Consider the following 20,202-nt stretch of genomic DNA (forward strand, 5'->3'; position numbering starts at 1 on the left):
TCTCCTACTGTTAGTTGTTTAATTGTCCCACCACCATTCACGGCTGGATGTGGCAGGACTGCAGAGCTTAGATCTGATCCGTTGGTTATGGGATCTCTTGGCTTTGTCTATCGCATGCTGCTTACACAGTTTGGCACGCAGATAGTCCCGTGTTGTAGCTTCACTGGGTTGACACCTCATTTTGAGGTATGCCTGGTGCTGCTCCTGGCATGCCCTCCTGCACTCTTCATTGAACCAGGGTTGGTCTCCTGGCTTGATGATAATGGCAGAGTGGGGGATATACGGGGCCATGAGGTTACAAATGGTGGTTAAGTACAATTCTGCTGCTGCTGATGGCCTACAGCGCCTCATGGATGCCCAGTTTTGCATTGCTAGATCTGTTCGAAATCTATCCCATTTAGCACGGTGGTAGTGCCACACAACACGAAGGAGGGTATCCTCAATGTGAAGGCGGGACGTCGTCTCCACAAGGACTATGCAGTAGTCACTACTACCAATACTATCATGGACAGATCATCTGTGGCAGGCAGATTGGTGAGGACGAGGTCAAGTATGTTTTTCCCTCTTGTTGGTTCCCTCACCACCTGCCGCATACCCAGTCTAGCAGATATGTCCTTTAGGACTCAGCCAGCTCAGTCAATAGTGGTACTACTGAACCACTCTTGGTGATGGACATTGAGGTTCCCCCACCCAGAGTATATTCTGTGTCCTTGCCACCCTCAGTGCTTCCTCCAAGTGCTGTTCAACATCGAGGAGTACTGACTCATCAGCTGAGGGAGGGTGATAGGTGGTAATCAGCAGGAGGTTTCCTTTTCCATGTTTGACCTGATGCCATCAGACTTCATGGGCTCCAGAGTCGATGTTGAGGACTCCCAGGGCAACTCCCTCTCTACTGTATACCACTGTGCCGCCACCTCTGCTGGGTCTGTCCTGCCGGTGGGACAGGACATACCCGGGGATGGTGATGGTAGTGTCTGGGACCTTGTCTGTCAGGTATGATTCCATGAGTATGACTATGCCAGGCTGTTGCTTGACTAGTCTGTGGGACAGCTCTCCCAACTTTGGCGCAATCCCCCAGATGTTAGTAAGGAGGACTTTGCAGGGTCGACAGGGCTGGGTTTGCCTTTGTCGTTTCCGTTGCTTAGGTCGATTCCGGGTGGTCCGTCCGGTTTCATTCCTTTTTACTGACTTCGTAGCAGTTCGATACAACTGAGTGGCTTGCTAGGGCATTTAAGAGTCAACCACATTGCTGTGTGTCTGGAGTCGAATGTGGGCCAGTCCAGGCAAGGACAGTAGATTTCCTTCCCTAAAGGACATTAGTGAACCGTTAAACTGAGGCCCCTTCTGCCCTCTCAGGTGGACGTAAAAGATCTTAACACTGTTTTGAAGAAGAGCAGGGGAGTCATCCCAGTGTCCGGGCCAATATTTATTCCTCAATCGATATCACAAAAACAGATTATTTGGTCATTGAGCTTGCTGTGCACAAAATTGGCTGCTGTGTTTCCTACATTATAACAGAGACTGCTTCAAAAGTATTTCGTTGGTTTTATAATTTTGAGACGTTTGGTCATGAAAGGCAGTATATTAATGTAACTTTTTAATTTATAAATTGCACATTTCACTGCAAAATATCATTTTTTTGGGGGGCAGTGCTTGGTGATACTTGGATACTAAATTAAGCTAAGTACAATAACTTGCAAACTGGACAAATGTCGTGTGATTATCACATGAGCTGGGTTACATGATTGAATGCCATGTGATCATGTCGCCTGATCAATTCTCTAGGAATATGCCAACTCAACACAGGCAACTCGAATAAGACAGTTATCAGGGTGCCAATTAGCCCTAGGTATTGGGGTGAGAAAATGGACATTAGAAGTGTTTCATGTACAAATCTGCAATGAAAGCCATTTTTTGGTGTTGAGAGACAGTATCACTGGAAGCCACAGTAGAGGAGGGAAATCTGGGTGAAGCTACAACACAGGACTGCATGCATGCTAAACAGCAGAAGCAGCATGTGATAGACAGAGCTAAGTAAACCCACAACCAATGGATCAGATCAAAGTTCTGGAGTACTGCCACATTCAGTTGTGAATGCTGGTGGACAGTTGAACAACTAACTGGATGCGGAGACTCCACGAATATCCCCATCCTCAGTGCAAAAGACAAGGCTGAAGCATTTGCAACCATCTTCAGCCAGAAGTGCCGAGTGGATGGTTCATCTCGGCCTTCTTCTGAGGTCCCCGACATTACAGATGCTAGTCTTTCGCCAATCTGATTCACTCCACGTGATATCAAGAAATGGCTGAAGGCACTGAATATAGCAAAGGTTATAAGTCCTGACAACATCCTGACAGTAGTATTGAAGACGTGTGCTGTAGAACTAGCCGCACCCCTAGCCAAGCTGTTCCAGTACAGCTACAACAGTGGCATTTGCCCAGGTATGTCCTGTTCACACAAAGTAGGACAAATCCAATCAGACAAATGAATGCCCCATCAGTCTACTTTCGATCATCAGCAAAGTGATGGAAGGTGTCCTCCAAAGTGCTATCAAACAGCACTTAGACAGCAATGACCTGCTCACTGATGCACAGTCTGGGTTCTGCCAGGTCCACTCAGCTCCAGACCTCATTACAGCCTTGGTCCAAACATGGACAAAAGAGTTGAATTCAAGAGGTGAGGTGAGAGTGACAGCCCTTGGCAGCATTTGACCAAGTGTGGCATCAAGGAGCCCTAGCAAAATTGAAGTCCATGAGTATTTCCAGCACTTTCTGGTTTTTATGGTCCTGAATATGATGGCCAAATGCCGTTATTTTTACTCCACCTGGTGTCTTCCTTTTCTCTTTGACTCCACTATGAAGGTGACTGGAACTTGGAATATTTAATCAGGCCCATACAGTGGAGATCTTGAAAGAATGAACGTTTGGATCTACTATCTTCAAGTCTCTGCTGCCAAACATTCTATTTTGCATGTTATCCACTCTCCACAATGGATCTCCACTCTCCAGAAGGATCCATTAGGCTAGCACTGAAGGACAAGATCCTTCTCCAACTTGCAAAACACATTACTGAACATAGTACAATGATTTGTGAGCTACAGTTTGTCCTGACACTCAATAGGCATTTTCGGGCAGTCTGTAATTGAGCTTTCACTGGTCCCTCTCTGCTTCCCGCTGGCTCACCCCTGGGATGAATTAAATCAGAACAGAGGGCAATACTTGAGTCATTTTACAGATGTATTAAACACAGTTGTTCAAGATTGTCCAGTTAATAGTATTGTGTGACTTGTTTTATCAATTATTCACAAGTAAAGTTTTTGAATTCTGCTGATTGTGGGTAGAATGGCTAAATGCAGGGAGTACTGGTTTAAAATCATTGAGTTGTTTTCTCTTCGGAAGCTGCAGTAATATGCATAGTTCTAGCTAAAGGAGCCTGTGTAATAACTCCATAATTCAGCTTGTTCAGTGTTTGTCTTAATCCATGCAAATGGTGTGACTGCATTTATTGTCATTAATCAAAAAAAAAATTGTAGATAAAATTGTAAATTGTAAAATTGTAAATTTTATCTAGAGCTGTTACAATTGAGAATAGTTCTTTTAGTTGAACTTCTTTAACATCTGCCCTCCTCCTCCTCCTCCTCCTCATTACTCTTTTCCAGAAACTTTATGTAAATTGCATGATATGGAAAAAAGAAATCCTGTTAAAGTTGTCAAGCAAAGCGAAGAGCATACTAAGCAAGAGAGTGTTGTCCTTGAAGGTAAGCAAATAAAACAGTAGCATGCACTATAATTACTGTTTGGCATATTTATACAGCCCTAAAATAGCTGCTGCTATAAATATAATTTTTATATATTTGAGAAAATTAACTTATAAAGACAAATTTGGGAGGCAGATGAGTATTTTCAAAGTGGTGAAGTAGTATTGAAATTGGTGTTGCATCAGGTATTAAGGAACTGAAAATATGTGTTGCCAAAGAACAACATTTCCAAGTGTTAGTTCGGTTCAGCTGTAGACTCTCGCCAACAACTGATTCAGAAGACTGCTGATTCAAAACCCATTTATACATATAATCTAAACTAACCACTACTGTTTGTTGGACTGCCTTCCTGTTCTATTTTATTTTGTAACTGTAACAGCTGCAGAATCAGATCTTTGTCTTTAACAAAGTTATGTCACAAAGTCCAGTGTGAGTACTGAGTCATACAATATGATTCCAGTATGATTAGATAATTTATTATTGAGTTGAGTTCACAATTCACTATAAGAACTCGGGTGCCAAGTTTTACTATTCCAGTCTGCCTACAGCAAACAGTGGTTTGTTCCAAACACTTCGATCAATTCTACCTTTTGATCTGTACATTCCATGCATACTAACACTAAATTACAGTACATTAAAAGACACAATGCAGACTTCAGATAACATGGAACCAAGAAGATACACTCATGTTCATCAGTCTCTCCCAATAATTCAGTTATCATGGTTATATATGGTCCAAGCTTTATTACTATAAACAGTAACCAAACAACATGTCCTGGATCTTCAGGACATGGATGAATGACTTTCCCATTCCTTCAGCTTACCAAACATGTCCCAGACCCCCTCTCATCCTTTACAGAGCATCCCTGTGCAGCAGAACGGAAAGTTGTTTTAACCCATCATGTGCTGATCCTACAAACAGCCCAAGACATGGGTATTGTGAACCCACATTCCCACACTGTTCATTACTGAGGAGTCGTGACATTGTTAGTTGGATTCAGATGGATTCAGGTGGTTCAGATGGTCAATAAAAATCATTTGGCATCCTGTCCAACAATTCTTTCTCAAACTGGATCATCAAAAATACCATATATCTCATTGTAGTTTGTGGCATCTTGTGCACAAAATGACTGCTATATTTACTCACTTAATACACCTTGTAATTCATTGTATATGAAGTCTTTGGGATGTTGAGAGGTATGGTGACTTGATTTAATGCAAGTTCTTTCTTGCATAATTGTTACTCATGTAGTTCAAAATATTCCAAATGAAGTTTGACAACACAATATTTTAGTCTTGAGACCTACAAAATATGTGCATTCCTGATTTTTGAAAAAAAAACTTTTGCAGCTGAGAACAATGTCCACGATGAACCAAATTCAAGATGTTCATTTTCAAGAGACCCTTTAGACACACATCTAATTATTAAAGATTCTACGAGTGCATCTTTCTTTCAATCTCCATTTGAAAAAGATGATTCTAAAGACCCTCCATCCTTTACAACTTTAGAGGAAAGGTAAATGAAAAGTTAAAACTCATTAGCCTTTCGTTTAATACATTATTACCCATCTGTCAAAAATGTAATTGCCCAAAATATTATAGAAGTATTAAGACTGTTATTTGTGGTGGATTAAAATGCTAATGAAAATTCATATATCAATTTTACACTGGTATTTCTTTAGTTTTAAAATGTTTTATAGGCAGGTTAACAAACTGCAATGATTATTGACCTCTGATTAAATTTCAGTAATTCAAAAATTATGCAGCTATTAACTTTTTTAATAGACCAATTAAACCAGGAGTTGATGTAAGAAAAGAAACTTTTGAAGAGTTCCTGGAGAAACAGATGAGAATGGAAGAAGAGCGACTGAAACAACAGTCACAGGTTTGTGTCTGGAACAGTAAATCTAGAATGGGTAAAATTAAATGTATTATTTGAGATTTATTAAGCTGCATTTAGTGCCATAAAATCAACAGATAAATTGCGGATATTCTGATATTACTTAAAAAAAAACAAGTGCCAGAGGTCGCGGGTTGCAAGCATCGAAACATTTGTGACACAGAAGGAGGCCATTCGGCCCATCGTGCCCATTCTAAATCCACTCCACAAATTTGAACACAAAATCGAGACTGCACTCCACTTTCAGAGATGCTATCTTCCAAATGAGTCATTCGACTGAGGCCCTGCTAGCCCCCAGGTGTGCACAGAAGATCCCATGGCACTGTTTCTAAGAGTGGGGGAGTTCTCCCTCGTATCCTTGCAAATTTTCATCCCTAAACCAACATCACAAAAAGCAGATTATCTATTTGATGTTTGTGGGATCTTGCTGTGTTCAAATTGGCTACTGTGCTTCCTGCAATGCAACAGTGACTACATTTCAAAGGTATTTAAATGACTGTTAAACACTTTGGCATTTGCTGATGTTATGAAAGGCATCATATAAACGCAAGCCTTTTTACTGCCTCATGGTAAACTGAGCCATGCAGAATGGGAAGATCCCCAATTTAATCTTGTGATCTGTGCTTAATTAGTTGAGAACTGGAGTGTCACTAGATATGCTACAATTTGCATTGACACTGGATTAAGAAGTAGAAAAAATGGATTCCGGCTCCTTATTGCAATAAAATGCTTTGGTATGGATATCAGATAAGGCTGTTATTGCATTCACATGATGTCTCTTACAGTGAATAGCCTGTCAAGAATCACTATCCAGGCTCTACATAAAGGAAAATCACTTTGTGAGGAATCAGAGGGCAGCTGACACTGTGAACTATAGCTTAGCCTGTTGATGCTGGAAGCATTTTCTGTTTTTATCCTAGCATGAGTCAGCACCTTAAAGCTGTGGGAGGGGAAAATGAACATAATGGAATGTTATATTGGAAGGTATCCACACTTTTGTTGGCTGGTATTTTTAATGGAGGCGATGGGGTTCTTGCCTGCCAGCTGAAGTGTTGTCAAGAGCCCCGCGATGCCCCTTTGTGGGAAGGCCCACCAAATTATGTGCCAATCAAGCACTTAACTGGGCAGCAGCGGACCTTGGCCAGGATTAAGGACCCCAGGGATGGGCGCCTCACCCACTGAGCTGCTGGCCAATCAGAGGCTGGCAGCTTTTTCTCAGCAGCTCCACTGTGGAGGCGGTGGCTGCTGCTGGCAATACACCCACCCACTGGAGGCCCAGGATCGTTGATGGCACCAGACTACAGGTGAGTGATGGCAGGAGGGATATCGTGGGAGAGTGGGGTTGGCAGCAAGGGCTGGCTCTCTGCGGGCCCCCTCCACCCTCCCGATGCCAGATCCTTGATCAGGCACTAATTGCCTCCGCATGAGGGACACTGCCCCCACCCCCTCCCAGGGAGCTGGCAAGCAACCCATGTGCATTTTCTTGTTGTGCTCCCCACGTGTTAACCGGCCCACATGTCGATCGGCTAATGCCAGCGGCGGTGGGAAGAGGCCCTTCAATCAGCATTAATTGCCCACTTAAGAGCCTCAATTGGTGGCGGGGCAGGAAGACCGTCCACGGACCTTCCCACCACGGACTTAATTGGGGTGGAGGCGGGAAGGTGGTGGGGTCCCCATCGCCGCCATCCCGCCTAATTTAAATGCTCTCCCTGCCTTCAAACCCACCATGAGGTACGGCATAAAATACAGCCCTTTATGTCTTTTTTTACGTCTTATTTTATGCATTGAAACTGCTGGGAATACGCAACCTGGAACCAGTTACCTAATGTGACTTCATGATCTACTCCAGTGATGATTTGAATGAAATGGTAGGCTCTGGGTTGCTTTCTCATTAACTTAGCTAATATTATTCTTCAGCTTTTCAACACTAGAAGTCTCTCACATCTAATCTTTTAATTAAACAAAACTTTCAAAATATGGCTGTTGCTTCGCTAATACTTGAGTAACATTTAAATGAAATTTGTTGCAGAAGTGGTCTGCTATCAACATCTCCTTTGCAGTTATTTGGCTGGCATAAAAAAAAGTTAATAGTACATTGCTGCACAGTCTGTGATAAATGGGCAGAAAGTACCTCTCACCCAGCTTATTCTGTGTGGAGTTTTTTTCTAAGTGAATTAGAATTTTCTTATTGGGCAGAAAGTAGATTCTCCATTAACTTCCTCATTTTCTTGTTAAAATTCAAGTTAAATTACAAAGGTGTTTTCTTGTAAATAGTGTTCCATAATCTGTAAATCCAAATCTTGTTTTTGAGCTAATCCTGCACATCCTGTAGTTTTTGTGTGCATGCTCGTGCTCAATCATTCTCACGCGCTCGTGTGCACAGATGGAGCTGTCAATAACCAGGGGGCATAGATTTAAGATAAGGGGCAGGAAGTTTAGAAGGCATTTGAGGAAAACAGTTTTCACCCAGAGGGTGGTTGGAATGTGGAACACACTGCGTGAAGGGGTTGTAGAGGCAGTAACCCTCACCACATTTAAGAAGTATTTAGATGAGCACTTGAAACGCCGTAGCATACAAGGCTACGGGCCAAGTGCTGGAAAATGGCATTATAATAGATAGGTGCTTGATGGCTGGCACGGACACGATGGGCTGAAGGGCCTGTTTCTGTGCTGTATAACTCTATGACCCCTTCGGGCACTGTGTTCCAATTTTGGATCCAATTTGCCAAATTGTCCTGGATCCCATGGACTCTTACCTTCTTGACCAATCTCCCATGCGAGACCTTATCAAAAGCCTTACTGAAGTCCATGTGGACTACATGAACTGCTTTCCCCTAATCAACACACCTGGTCACCTCCTCGAAAAATTCAATCAAATTGGATAGACACAAGGCCATGCTGACTATCGCTGATTAATCCCTGCCTCTCCAAGTGGAGATTAATCCTGTCCCTGAGAATATTTTCCAATAGTTTCTCTACCACTGATGTTAGACTCACTGGCCTGTAATTACCTGGTTTATCCCTACTCCCCTTCTTGAATAATGGTACCACATTCACTGTCCTCCAGTCCTCTGGCACCTGTCCTGTGGCCAGAGAGGATTTGAAAATTTGAGTCACAGCCCCTGCAAACTCCTCCCTTGCCTCACATAGTAGCTTGGGATATATCTCATCTGGGTCTGGGGATTATCCACTTTTAAGCCCGCTGGAACCGCTTATACATCCTCCCTTTCAATGCTAATTTGATCAAGTATCTTACAATCCCCCTCCCTGATCTCTACACCTACATCGTCCTCCTCCATAGTGAACACATGAAAAGTAATCATTTAAAACCTCACCTCCATCCTACGTGCTCCACACACACATTGCCACTTTGGTCCTTAATGGGTTATCCTCTTACCCTTAATATACTTAAAATGCCTTTGGATTTTCCTTTATCTTGCCCACCAGTGTATTTTCATGCCCCCCTCCTTTACTCTCCTAATTACTTTTTTTAAGTACCCGCCTACACTTTCTATACTCCTGTTGTGCCTCCGCTGTTTCCAGCCCTCTGAATCTGCCATAAGTCTCTTTTTTTTTTCCTTATCCAATTCTCTATATCCCTTGACATCCAGGGTTCCTTGGACTTATTGGTCCTACCCTTCACCTTTACGGGAACATACAAAATGCATGCTGTCAGCAGTCAAGAAGTCAAGGAATGCAGCATTTTTGGAGCCGTCTGACTTGGAGGCAACAAATTGAGCCAAGCTGTAACTACCTGGTAATGGAGATGTTGTTCTGTGCCCTGGACGTTTGTTGCCATTCTACATGAAGGAGGCTGAGGGCGAGAAAAAGATTGTTAAAAATTGTGTGTGTGTCAAAAATGAAGCTTCTGTAATCACATTGTGCATGTGTTTTTATAAATATTGTCCCAGAATTTGCTGGGAAAGTAATGAGTCTAAAGAGTTTTGAATCATTACAAATTTTTGGATGACTATGCTTGCGCTGCTAAATTGAATTAAGCTTATTGCAGGAAAGTAGGGTCAGTGCGTCATGCCATAATGATCAGTTTAATGACTAGATTTATGTTCCTACAATAATACTCAGCCGTTTCAGCCCAGATACTGAAACTGTGGATTCTTATTCTGCAGGTACTAAATTGTTCTTGGAGGTTTTTAAAAATTAAAATATAGGTTTGGTTTGTTTTCTTTTCCTTTCTGTCTCTTCCTCTCATAACATAAGAAATAGTGGAAATGGGCCATATGACTAATAGATTCTGCTCTGCCATTCAATAATGTCATGACTGAACCTCTACATTAACTCCACTTTCCCCATATCCCTTGATTCTTTTAATGCCTAAAAATTAATCTATCTCTAACTTCACTATACTCATCGGCTGAGCATCCGCAGCCCTCTGGCTTTCCAAAAATTCACAACTTTGAGTGAAGAATTTGGATAGCTGACCCCTTATCCTGAGACTACTCCAATCCAATCTCTTAATTCAATCTTTCTTTCCTTCTATTTTGCTGTATGTATCAAATTTGACTCTCATTCATATTTCTTTTCCTTTGTTTCTGTTTCTGTCTCTATCTTAATAAATCTCTTTAATTAGAGATAGATTGTTGGTCCCATTGTTCACCAAGTTCCAGATGCCCCATTGATCTCATTATCATCTTGCACTTACAGAAATTTGCAGCATAGGCAAAAATAATCTAACCAACTGGGCACACTGTGAAATGTCTTGCTCCACTGAATTCTGGGCCATTGTTATTTTTTCCCCCTTAATATGAAGTACTTTGTTGTGCCTTCCTACATGTGAGAAAAGCTCTGGAAATGCACTTTGTAGTGTTCTGGAAGCCAACGTTCTTTTTCTTTTTAAAAAAAAATCTGATTTTCAGTCTTTTTTTTGTGATGTTTTCTTAAACAAGTTTAATGACCCAAGATAATGGACTGAATTTTCTTCCGTTCCACTGGAGGGCCAGAAAGGTGGGGTGGGGGGGGCGGGGGCAGGGTAGACCATGCATCGGCCCTCCATCGGATCCCCTGTTGCAATTCCAGAACAGGTAGGCCATTAACTGCCTGCTGTCGGGGGCGTCACTTCTTTAAGGGATCAGCTCCCACCTCCAAGAGCTGCCAGCCAAACAGAAAGTTGGCTGCTGCGCAGTACTGGCCACTGCTGGAACTGCAGGAGGGCCTGAAGTACCGAGGACTTGAGACCCCAGAGAGGTGGGTGGGCTCGCAGTTGCCGGGGCCGTTAAGGCCCTGGCGACGGGGTGAGGGTGGATGGGGGAGCCTTCCTGGGGTTGCAGCCATCAATGCCAGAGGAGCCCTTCAGGGGCCCTGGATTGCCCCCAAAGGAGGGATTGCCCCGCAACCCTGCTAGGCGGTTGCCAGATTTTACTTGGTGCATCTCCCTGTGAAGGCCTTCAATTAAAATGAGGTGGAGGTGGGAAGAGGCCATTAAGTAGACAGTATTTGGCCTGGGGTGGGAAGACCGTTCTCTGCCTTCCCTACCTTGGACTAATTTGGAAGGTGATGGGCACTCCCTCCGCACCCCCGCCCTACCCCACCTTCCAATGCAATTTTATGGTTCTCTTTCCCTGCTCCCCCTAGCCTTCATTCCCATCCCTAGGGGGCCCATAAAATTTGGAAGAGATTTTTTTTCAGTTATTAAATTTTAATCAGTATTCACCTATATGTATTTTGATTATAGCTACCTGCCGTATTCTCTGAAGGCAAAGGAAACCAAAAGAGAAAGTTTCTGAAGCGTGGTGAAGGACTAGCAAGATTCTTGAAAGTCAAGTCAAGTAATTTGGCATCTGTCAAAGCTGATAAGGAAACAAATGTAACCAACCAAAAGGTAGCAGATTCTCAAAGTTTAATGAAGACAACCCATCAACAAGTGCAGCGTAAATTTACATTATTAAACAAAGAAAATCATTTTGGAGGCTCAACTGGGGTTAGCAACAAACCAAAGGCAGTCAGTAAGGGAAAGAACAACTCTGCATTATATGTCAAAAAGGTAACCGTCTTGGACAATCGTAATGGAGATAACGCCTTCCAGTCACCTTTGAAAATGCAGGCAGAGAGAAAAATAAGTGCACTGGTTGGTCAAGTTCAAAATATCCATAAAACTGCGATCAGCTGTAAAACTGAAAGTGCAAATATGGTTCAGAAGTGTGAACAGAGTGCACCAAAACAAACTGAACAGGGGAGCCTAGCTTCAGATAGACTGATGCCGGTTCATAATGCTGAGAGACTTGAGACAAATGAAAATATAATTCCCACATGGCCAAGTAATAAAGCTGCAACTGGACCTGAGTATGCACTTGACATATCATTTCAGAAAAATTTGGAGAAGTGGAACAAGGAGAAAGAGAATGAAAATATAGAATTGAATGAGTTTGAGTTTCTGGAGCAGGCTGCTGACGAACTTTCCTTCTCTAGTAATTCTTCCTTTGTTTTAAAAATGGTACAGCGCGATTGGCAAAACAATGAAGGTCGCAGGTTGTCATCTACCCCAATTAAGTCTGAACAATACCAGAAATTGGCTGAAAATTCAAGTGGGCCAATGGACTGTGGGAATACAGATTTTGAGGAAAAGGAAAATGTTTATCTTAAAAATCATGACCATTTAGAACATAATGTTGCGATAGAAGAAAACTTCAAAAGTGTTTTTGCCTCACCAGTCAGTGATAAAGTAGCAGTCAAAAATGTTGAATATGATCCCCAAAAGGAAGAATATAGCAATTGTGATACTACTTTGGATTCAGAAGTAGATGATCTTGATTCTACACTGACAAATGAAAAAACGATGAAGAAAGCGTCAGTGGTCTGCAGCAGTAATGAAGATGATGATCCTAAATTTAAATGTGGAAAACAACCAACAGATATTCTCAGTAAAGACAATAACATGGACACAGATCTTGACTTGTCGTCGTCATCGTCTGATGTTGATGTTGAAATGCCTACTGTGATAGAAAACAAAAAACTTTTGTTGAGCCAGAAACCAGATTCATCCCTCTTTAATTCTAGATGCAAAAGCAGTTCACCTTTACATCAAGAAAAGGTTGAGTTTGATGATGACCAAACATGGGCTGATCTGGAAGAAGCTGGATTTGTTAACAATGAAGATAACTCAACCGAGCCTGTAATTACTTCTGTGTTAGTTACTCAAGGTTTCTCATCTGGAAAAGCTATTGAGGATAAAATTATGCAAAGAAAAGTTGCTTCTACTAAGAAGGGAGAGGCTGTGGATGAAAAGAACGTGAACAAATCTACAGAATCACCCCCCACCTCAGGTCTGCTAACAAGGTTGTTCCCTTCACTGAAACCCAAGACAAAGCCTGGATCTAATCAAGGACTGGAACAAAAATTTAAAGCTGTGAATGACACATCATTAGGTATAGTATCTATATACCTCTTTGTTTTGATTTAAGAAATGTGAAGTATGTTTTTGCTGCTTTGAAGACTTTAAGAAAAGCTTGTCGTATACTGTGTCATAGTTATACAGCACAGAAATAGGCCCTTCAGCCCATCGTGTCTATGCCGGCCATCAAGCACCTAACTATTCTAATCCCATTTTCCAGCACTTGGCCTGTAGCTTTGTATGCTATGGCGTTTCAAGTGATAATCTAAATACTTCTTAAATGTTGTGAGGGTACATGCCTCTACCACCTCTTCATGCAGTGTGTTCCAGATTCCAACCACCCTGTGGGTGAAAAATGTTTTCCTCAAATCCCCTCTGAACCTCCTGCACCTTAGCTTAAATCTATGCCCCCTGGTTATTGACCTCTCCACTAAGGGAAAAAGATTCTTCCTATCTAACCTATCAATGCCCCTCCATAATTTTGTATATCTCAATCATATCTCCCCTCAGCCCTCTCTGCTCTAAGGAAAACAACCCTAGCCTTTTCAGGCTCTCTTCATAGCTGAAATACTCCAGCCCAGGCAACATCCTGGTAGATCTCCTCTGCACCCTCTCCAGTGCAATCACATCCTTCCTAGAACTGTACACAGTATTCCAGCTGTGGCCTAACTAGCATTTTATACAGCTCCATCATAACCTCCCTGCTCTTAGATTCTATGCCTCAGCTAATAAAGGCAAGTATCCCATATGCCTTCCTAACCACCTTTTCTACCTGTGCTGCTGCCTTCAGTGATCTCTGGACAAGTACACCAAGGTCCCTCTGACCTTCTGTACTTCCTAGGGTCCTACCATCCATTGTATATTCCCTTGACTTGTTAGTCCTCCCAAAATGCATCACCTCACACTTCTCGGGATTAAATTCCATTTGCCACAGTTCCGCTCACCTTACCAGCCCATCTATATCGTCCTGTAATCTAAGGCTTTCCTCCTCACTATTTACGACACCAATTTTCGTGTCATCTGCAAACTTATTGATCATACCTCCTATATTCACGTCTGACTCATTAATGTACACTACAAACAGCAAGGGTCCTAGGACCGATCCCTGTGGTACACCACTGGTCACAGGCTTCCACTCGACTATTACCCTCTGCCTCCTGCCACTAAGCCAATTTTGGATCCAAATTGCCCTGGATCCCATGGGCTCTTACCTTCTTAACCAATCTCCCATGCGGGGCCTCATCAAAAGCCTTACTTGAAGTCCGTGTAGACTACATCAACTGCTTTACCCTCATCTGCACATCTTGTCACCGCCTCAAACTATTCAATCGTTGGGTAGACACGATCCCCCCCTGACAAAGCCATGCTGACTATCTGTGATTAATCCCTGCCTCTCCAAGTGGAGATTAATCCTGTCTCTCAGACTTTTTTCCAATAGTTTCCCAACCACTGATGTTCGACCCACCGGCCTGTAATTGCCTGGTTTATCCCTGCTACCCTTTTTAAATAATGGTACCACATTCGCTGTCCTCCAATCCTCTGATACCTCACCTGTGGCCAGACAGGATTTGAAAATTTGTGTCTGAGCCCCTGCTATCTCCTCCCTTGCCTCACATAACAGCCTGGGATACATCTCATCTGGGCCTGGGGATTTATCCACTTTTAAGCCCGCTAAAACATCTAATACTTACTCCCTTTCAATGCTAATTTGTTCAAGTATATCACAATCCCCCTCCCTGATCTGTACACTTCCATCGTCCTTCTCCACAGTGAACACAGATGAAAAGTAATCATTTAAAACCTCACCTATGTCCTCCGGCTCTACGCACAGATTGCCACATTGGTCCCTAACGGGCCCCACTCTTTCTCTGGTTATCCTCTTGCCTTTAATATACTTATAAAACGCCTTAGGATTTTCCTTTATCTTTTCCGCTGGTGTTTTTTCATGTCCCCTCTTCGCTCTCCTAATTACTTTTTTTTAAGTACCCCCCCCTACACTTTCTATTCTTCTCCAGTGCCTCCACTGTTTTCAGCACTCTGAATCTGCCATAAGCCTCCTTTTTTTTTTTCCTGGTCCAATCTTCTATATCCCTTGACATCCCGGTTTCCTTGGACTTGTTGGTCCTAACCCTTCACTTTAATGGGTACATGTTGACTCTGAACTCTCACTATTTCCCCTTTGAATGACTCCCACTGATCTGATATAGACTTTCCTACAAGTAGCTGCTCTCAGTCCAATTTATCCAGAATCTGTTTTATCATCTTAAAATCAGCCTTCCCCCATTTCAGTACCTTTATTTCTGGTCCATCTTTGTCCTTTTCCATAACTACCTTAAATCTTAGAGTTATGGTCACTATCCCTGAAATGTTCCTCCACTGACACTTCTACCACTTGTCCGGCTTCATTCCCTAGGTTTAGGTCCAATACTGCCTCTTCTCATGTAGGACTTTCTACGTACTGGCTCAAAACGCTCTCCTGTAAGCATTTTAAGAATTCCGCCCCCTTTAAGCCTTTTGCACTAAGACTATCCCAGTTGACATTGGGGAAGTTGAAATCCCCTACTATTATTACCCTATTATTTTTACACGTCTCTGAGATTTGTCTACCTATCTGCTCCTCTATCTCTCCGACTGTTTGGATGTCTGTAGTACACTCCCAACCAAGTGATTGCCCCCTTTTTGTTTTTAAGTTCTACCCATATGGCCTCATTTGAAGAACCATCTAAGATATTATCCCCCCACTGCAGTAATTGACTCCTTGATCAACAGTGCAATGTCACCTCTTTTACCCTGTCATGCCTGAAGATTCTATACCCTGGAATGTTGAGCTGCCAGTCCTGTCCCTCCCTCAACCATGTCTCTGTGATGGCAATAATATCACACCATGTGCTAATCAACGCCCTCAATTCATCTGCCCTACTTGTAAGACTCCTTGCACTAAGAGGGGAGGCGGTGACGTAGTGGTATTATCACTGTACTAGTAACCCAGAGACCCAGGGTATTGATCTGGAGACATGGGTTCGAATCCCACCACAGCAGAAGGTGGAATTTTAATTTTAATTAATAAATCTGGAATTAAAAGCTAGTCTAATGATGGCCATGAAACCATTGTCGATTGTTGTAAAAACCCATCTGGTTCACTAATATCCTTTAGGGAAGGAAATCTGCTGTCCTTACCTGGTCTGGCCTACATGTGACTCCAGACCCACAGTAATGTGGTTAACTCTTACATGCCCTCTGAATTGGCCTAGTAAGCCACTCAGTTGTACCTAACCGCTACGAAGTCAATAAAAAGGAATGAAACCGGACGGGCAACCCGGCATCGACCTATTCACGGGAAGCGACAACAGCAAACCCAGCCCTGTCGCCTTCACTGTCGCTTGGTCAAAATCCTGAAACTCCCTTCCTAACAGCACTGTGCGTGTATCTACTTCACATGGACTGCAGCGGTTCAAGAAGGCAGCTCACCACCACCTTCTCAAGGGCAATTAGGGATGGGCAATGCTGGCATAGCCAGTGATGCCCGCATCCCATGAATGAATAAAAAAAAGGATGCAATCCAGCCTTGCATTTTTTACTTGTGCCTTAACAGGTCTACATTTGCACAGCCTTCCAGACTGACTCAGTTTCTCTTCTATATTTGACTGTGCATCACCCCCTACTGTGCCTCCACTCTGTTTCCCATCCCCCTGCCAAATTAGTTTAAACCTCCCCTCCAACAACACGAGCAAACCTACCAGCAAGGATGTCGGTCCCGTTCCAGTTCAGGTGCAACCCGTCCAACATGTACAGGTCCCACCTTTTCCAGAAGCAGACCCAGTGATCCAGGAAACTAAAGCCCTCCCTCCTGCACCACCACCTCAGCCACGCATTCATCTGCTATATCCTCCTATTCCTATACTCACTAGCATGTGGCATCGGGAGTAATCCAGAGATTACAATCTTTGAGGTCCTGCTTTTTAATCTGCTACCTAGCTCCCTAACATCTTGCGGGACCTCATCCCTATTCTACCTATGTCATTCCAATGTGTACCACGACCTCTGACTGTTCACCCTCTCCCTTCAGAATGTCCTGCAGCCACTCAGACATCCTTGACCCTAGCACCAGGGAGGCAATATACCAACCTGGAGTCTCATTTGTGGCCACAGAAGCGCCTGGCTGTTCTCTTTACAATTGAATCCCCTTCAAGTATGGCTCTCCCACTCCTTTCCTCTCCTCCTGTGCAGTGGTGCCACGACCTTGGCTGTTGCTGCTTTCCCCTGGGAGGCCATCCTCCCCAACAGTATCCAAAGCGGTATATCTGTTTGAGAGAGGGATGGCCACTGGGGACCCCTGCACTACCTGCCTGCACCTACTACTGCTCCTGGTGGTCACCCATCCCTTTTCTACCTCTACAGCCATTACCTGCGGTGTGACCACCTTGCTAAACATGCTATCCACGACCTCCTCAGTATCGCTGATGCTCCACAGTGAGACCATCCTCAGCTGCAGCTGTGCAACACGGTCAGCTAGTAGCTGCAGCTGGACACACTTCCTGCACACATGGTCGCCAGGGACACTAGAAGTGTCCCTGATTCCCACATAGCGCAGGAGGAGCATGCCACGGGGCTGAGCTCTCCTGCCATGACTTAACCTTAGATTTAAGCTCCTTAGTTACTCCCTTTAATTTAGAGTACTAATTATGCTAGGGACCTTGTTCTACTCCAAACACTACCTACTACAATCTAAATTCCCTACCTTTACTTTTACTTCAGCTATTGAAATTAGTAAAAAAAAAGGGTAGAAATACCCACCTGTTCCTACTTACCAATCAGCTGCCTCCACTTGCAATGTATCACTTTCTGCACTGTGACGTCAGTCGTGGAACTCTGTTGCTGTCCCTGTGAGTATGCCTCTTTTTAAGCCGCTGGAACTCCCGCTCGCCGGTGCCTGTCTCCTCGCAAGTCTGCCTTGGTCTCGCTCTGTGGTATGAGAGATATTTCTGTTGGGCTAGAGCTGGTATGGCTAACCTTCAAAGGTCACAAGCTAGATTAAGAAATGATATGCAAACAAATCCACAGGTTTTAAATATAGTATATAGCCCTTAATTCCTTTTAAGTGTTTTAAAAACAAACGGCTGTTTCCTATCCAAGTGATAGAATTAAGCATCATTCAGTGTATGCGGCAAATGGGAGGGGTGGGTGTGATGAGGGAGATTAGGAACCTGGAGGTATAACAGGGATATGGGGTGGGGGAGACAGAGGCAAGTGGATGTCAGTGAACTAACATTGACTATGGGTGCTAAGAGATGGAATAGGGGACAGTGTATTTGGGTTTGGAGAGTTAGAGGGCAAACAAGGATGAGTGGCAGCAGAGTAAATGCATTGAGAGTAAGGAGCAAGAATGGTACAGGACATGATAGCAGAAAAAGTCAACAGATATTAGGTTGAGGGTGACAAAACTGGTCTGAGGACCACACAAGAACAGAAGGCAACAGAAAGCGAATTGGAAGGTAGCCACTGATCATTGAAGCCCACCTTTCTCTACACAGGTAGGTTGCAGCCCTTTCAGTCTCGCTTCCCCACCAGGCATTCCATCGCCACCCACGTGGAAGGGACAAATAAACAAAAACACAAACCTAGTAGAACAGGAGAGAGATGAAGACAGATAGACAATAATTATGCAATCGGAGTAATTTAGAAAAGAAATATAAAAGCACAGCAGGACAGAAACAGCAAAACAAATGGCTGGTTAGAAACACATCAGCCCGATTTTGTGTTTGTAACGATGGCGAAACTGTCAGCGTTCATTTGTTACAACTGTGAATCTGATGGCAACTTCTGGCGTCTGCACATGGTGAATGAGGTGTAACTGAGTTTTTAAATGGCGTGCTAAGTTTGTAATTTCTGCTGAACTACCTGTAGTCCTGATAAACTAATTTTATATTTGTGGAATGTCAAATTTCTCATGACAATTCCATAGAATATCATGCAAAATTAATTATTTTTAAAGTTTGTTTGATACTTTAGCTTCCATCTTACCCTGTGTGCCTCTCCAATCTTTATTTCGCTTTCTGTAAAGTAATTAAAATGCAAAGGATAATTGCCATTTACTTCCTGGTTTTCAGTCTGAGAATCCGTCAATGTGTTTGGCTGCTTAGCCTACTTGGTAACATCACTGTTGCTGGAAGCCGGAGATCCCCTATAGTTAGTGACGGAATCAAATTAATATTGGGAACGGTGAAATCCACGCCACAGGGTTTGCTAAATCAATGCGGGCAACCATCTTCGAGGTCAGTGGCGAGCAGCTGTTAACTGCAAAATGCAAACCAACATGGCTCTGAACTTGCCATGTGCAATGCAGCAGGAGTGTATATAGTGAGCTGAGGGAGTCTATGTTCAGTGATGAAATACTAGGGGACCTTTTAAAAACGAGCACTAAGGGAATAGTGAGACTGATGCAGGAGCACTCCCAGCATGTAGGAGGGTCTGGGAGCACCCTTGACTTCAGCCTATCTAACTGAAACATGGCACTGAGGGATCCGATGTAGGGGTTTGCGTCTTAGTTGCATAGCTGTATTGTCAGTGCTCTGCTAAGAGAGAGCTCAATGTTGTCATGCTACTGAAGATGAACAGAAATGTAATATTAGCAGTTTTACTTTTCCATGAATTAATAGTAAGCCAGAGGAAGCAGGCAGGACTTTACACAGGCACTTCCTTGCCGGGACTAATGTCCCAATTTCAAGATCCACACAAATTTTGAGCATGTACTCGACATTAACCCTACACTGCATTATTAAGTGCTGCATTATTGGAAATGGATTCTTTCATTTGGGAAGTTAAAATCAAGATTCAGTCTGCCTGCAATGGTGGTTATCCTATAATGCTAGTATTCCTCCCTCAGCTCGTGCCACCAAAAATTGACCATTCATAGTTGTTGCTGGCACCAAATGACTGTATTTTATCCTTACAAGAGTGACTACACTCAGTCACGATGATGTCGAGACATTTTGATGTAATGGGTTGTTAGACAAGCCCCATTAACTTTCTATTTGATGTAAAATAATGGAACCAATTTATCAGGAATAAACTTGAATTTTGTACGTTAACTAATAAACAACAAGTCAACATGAATTCAGAAATGGAAGATTCAACCTGACTCAACTCTTCAACTTCGTTAAGGAAGTGACAAAGTGGTCTATGATAATGGTATGCATTGAC

The 20,202-nt window shown here is 43.1% G+C and overlaps 1 protein-coding gene across 1 annotated transcript in view; it reads left to right on the forward strand.

The window, feature by feature from the left end:
* The window catches only part of LOC137371316 (centromere protein J-like), a 100,048-nt gene that overhangs the window by 15,729 nt on the left and 64,117 nt on the right, over positions 1-20,202 (forward strand). Inside the window, 4 exon segments of the mRNA XM_068033700.1 lie at positions 3,659-3,757; positions 5,108-5,273; positions 5,543-5,642; positions 11,347-13,036. Of these exon segments, the coding sequence (XP_067889801.1) occupies positions 3,659-3,757; positions 5,108-5,273; positions 5,543-5,642; positions 11,347-13,036 (2,055 nt within the window).

The sequence above is a fragment of the Heterodontus francisci genome, chromosome 6 (genome assembly GCF_036365525.1).
Source record: "Heterodontus francisci isolate sHetFra1 chromosome 6, sHetFra1.hap1, whole genome shotgun sequence".
In the NCBI taxonomy this organism is placed as follows: Eukaryota; Metazoa; Chordata; class Chondrichthyes; order Heterodontiformes; family Heterodontidae; genus Heterodontus; species Heterodontus francisci.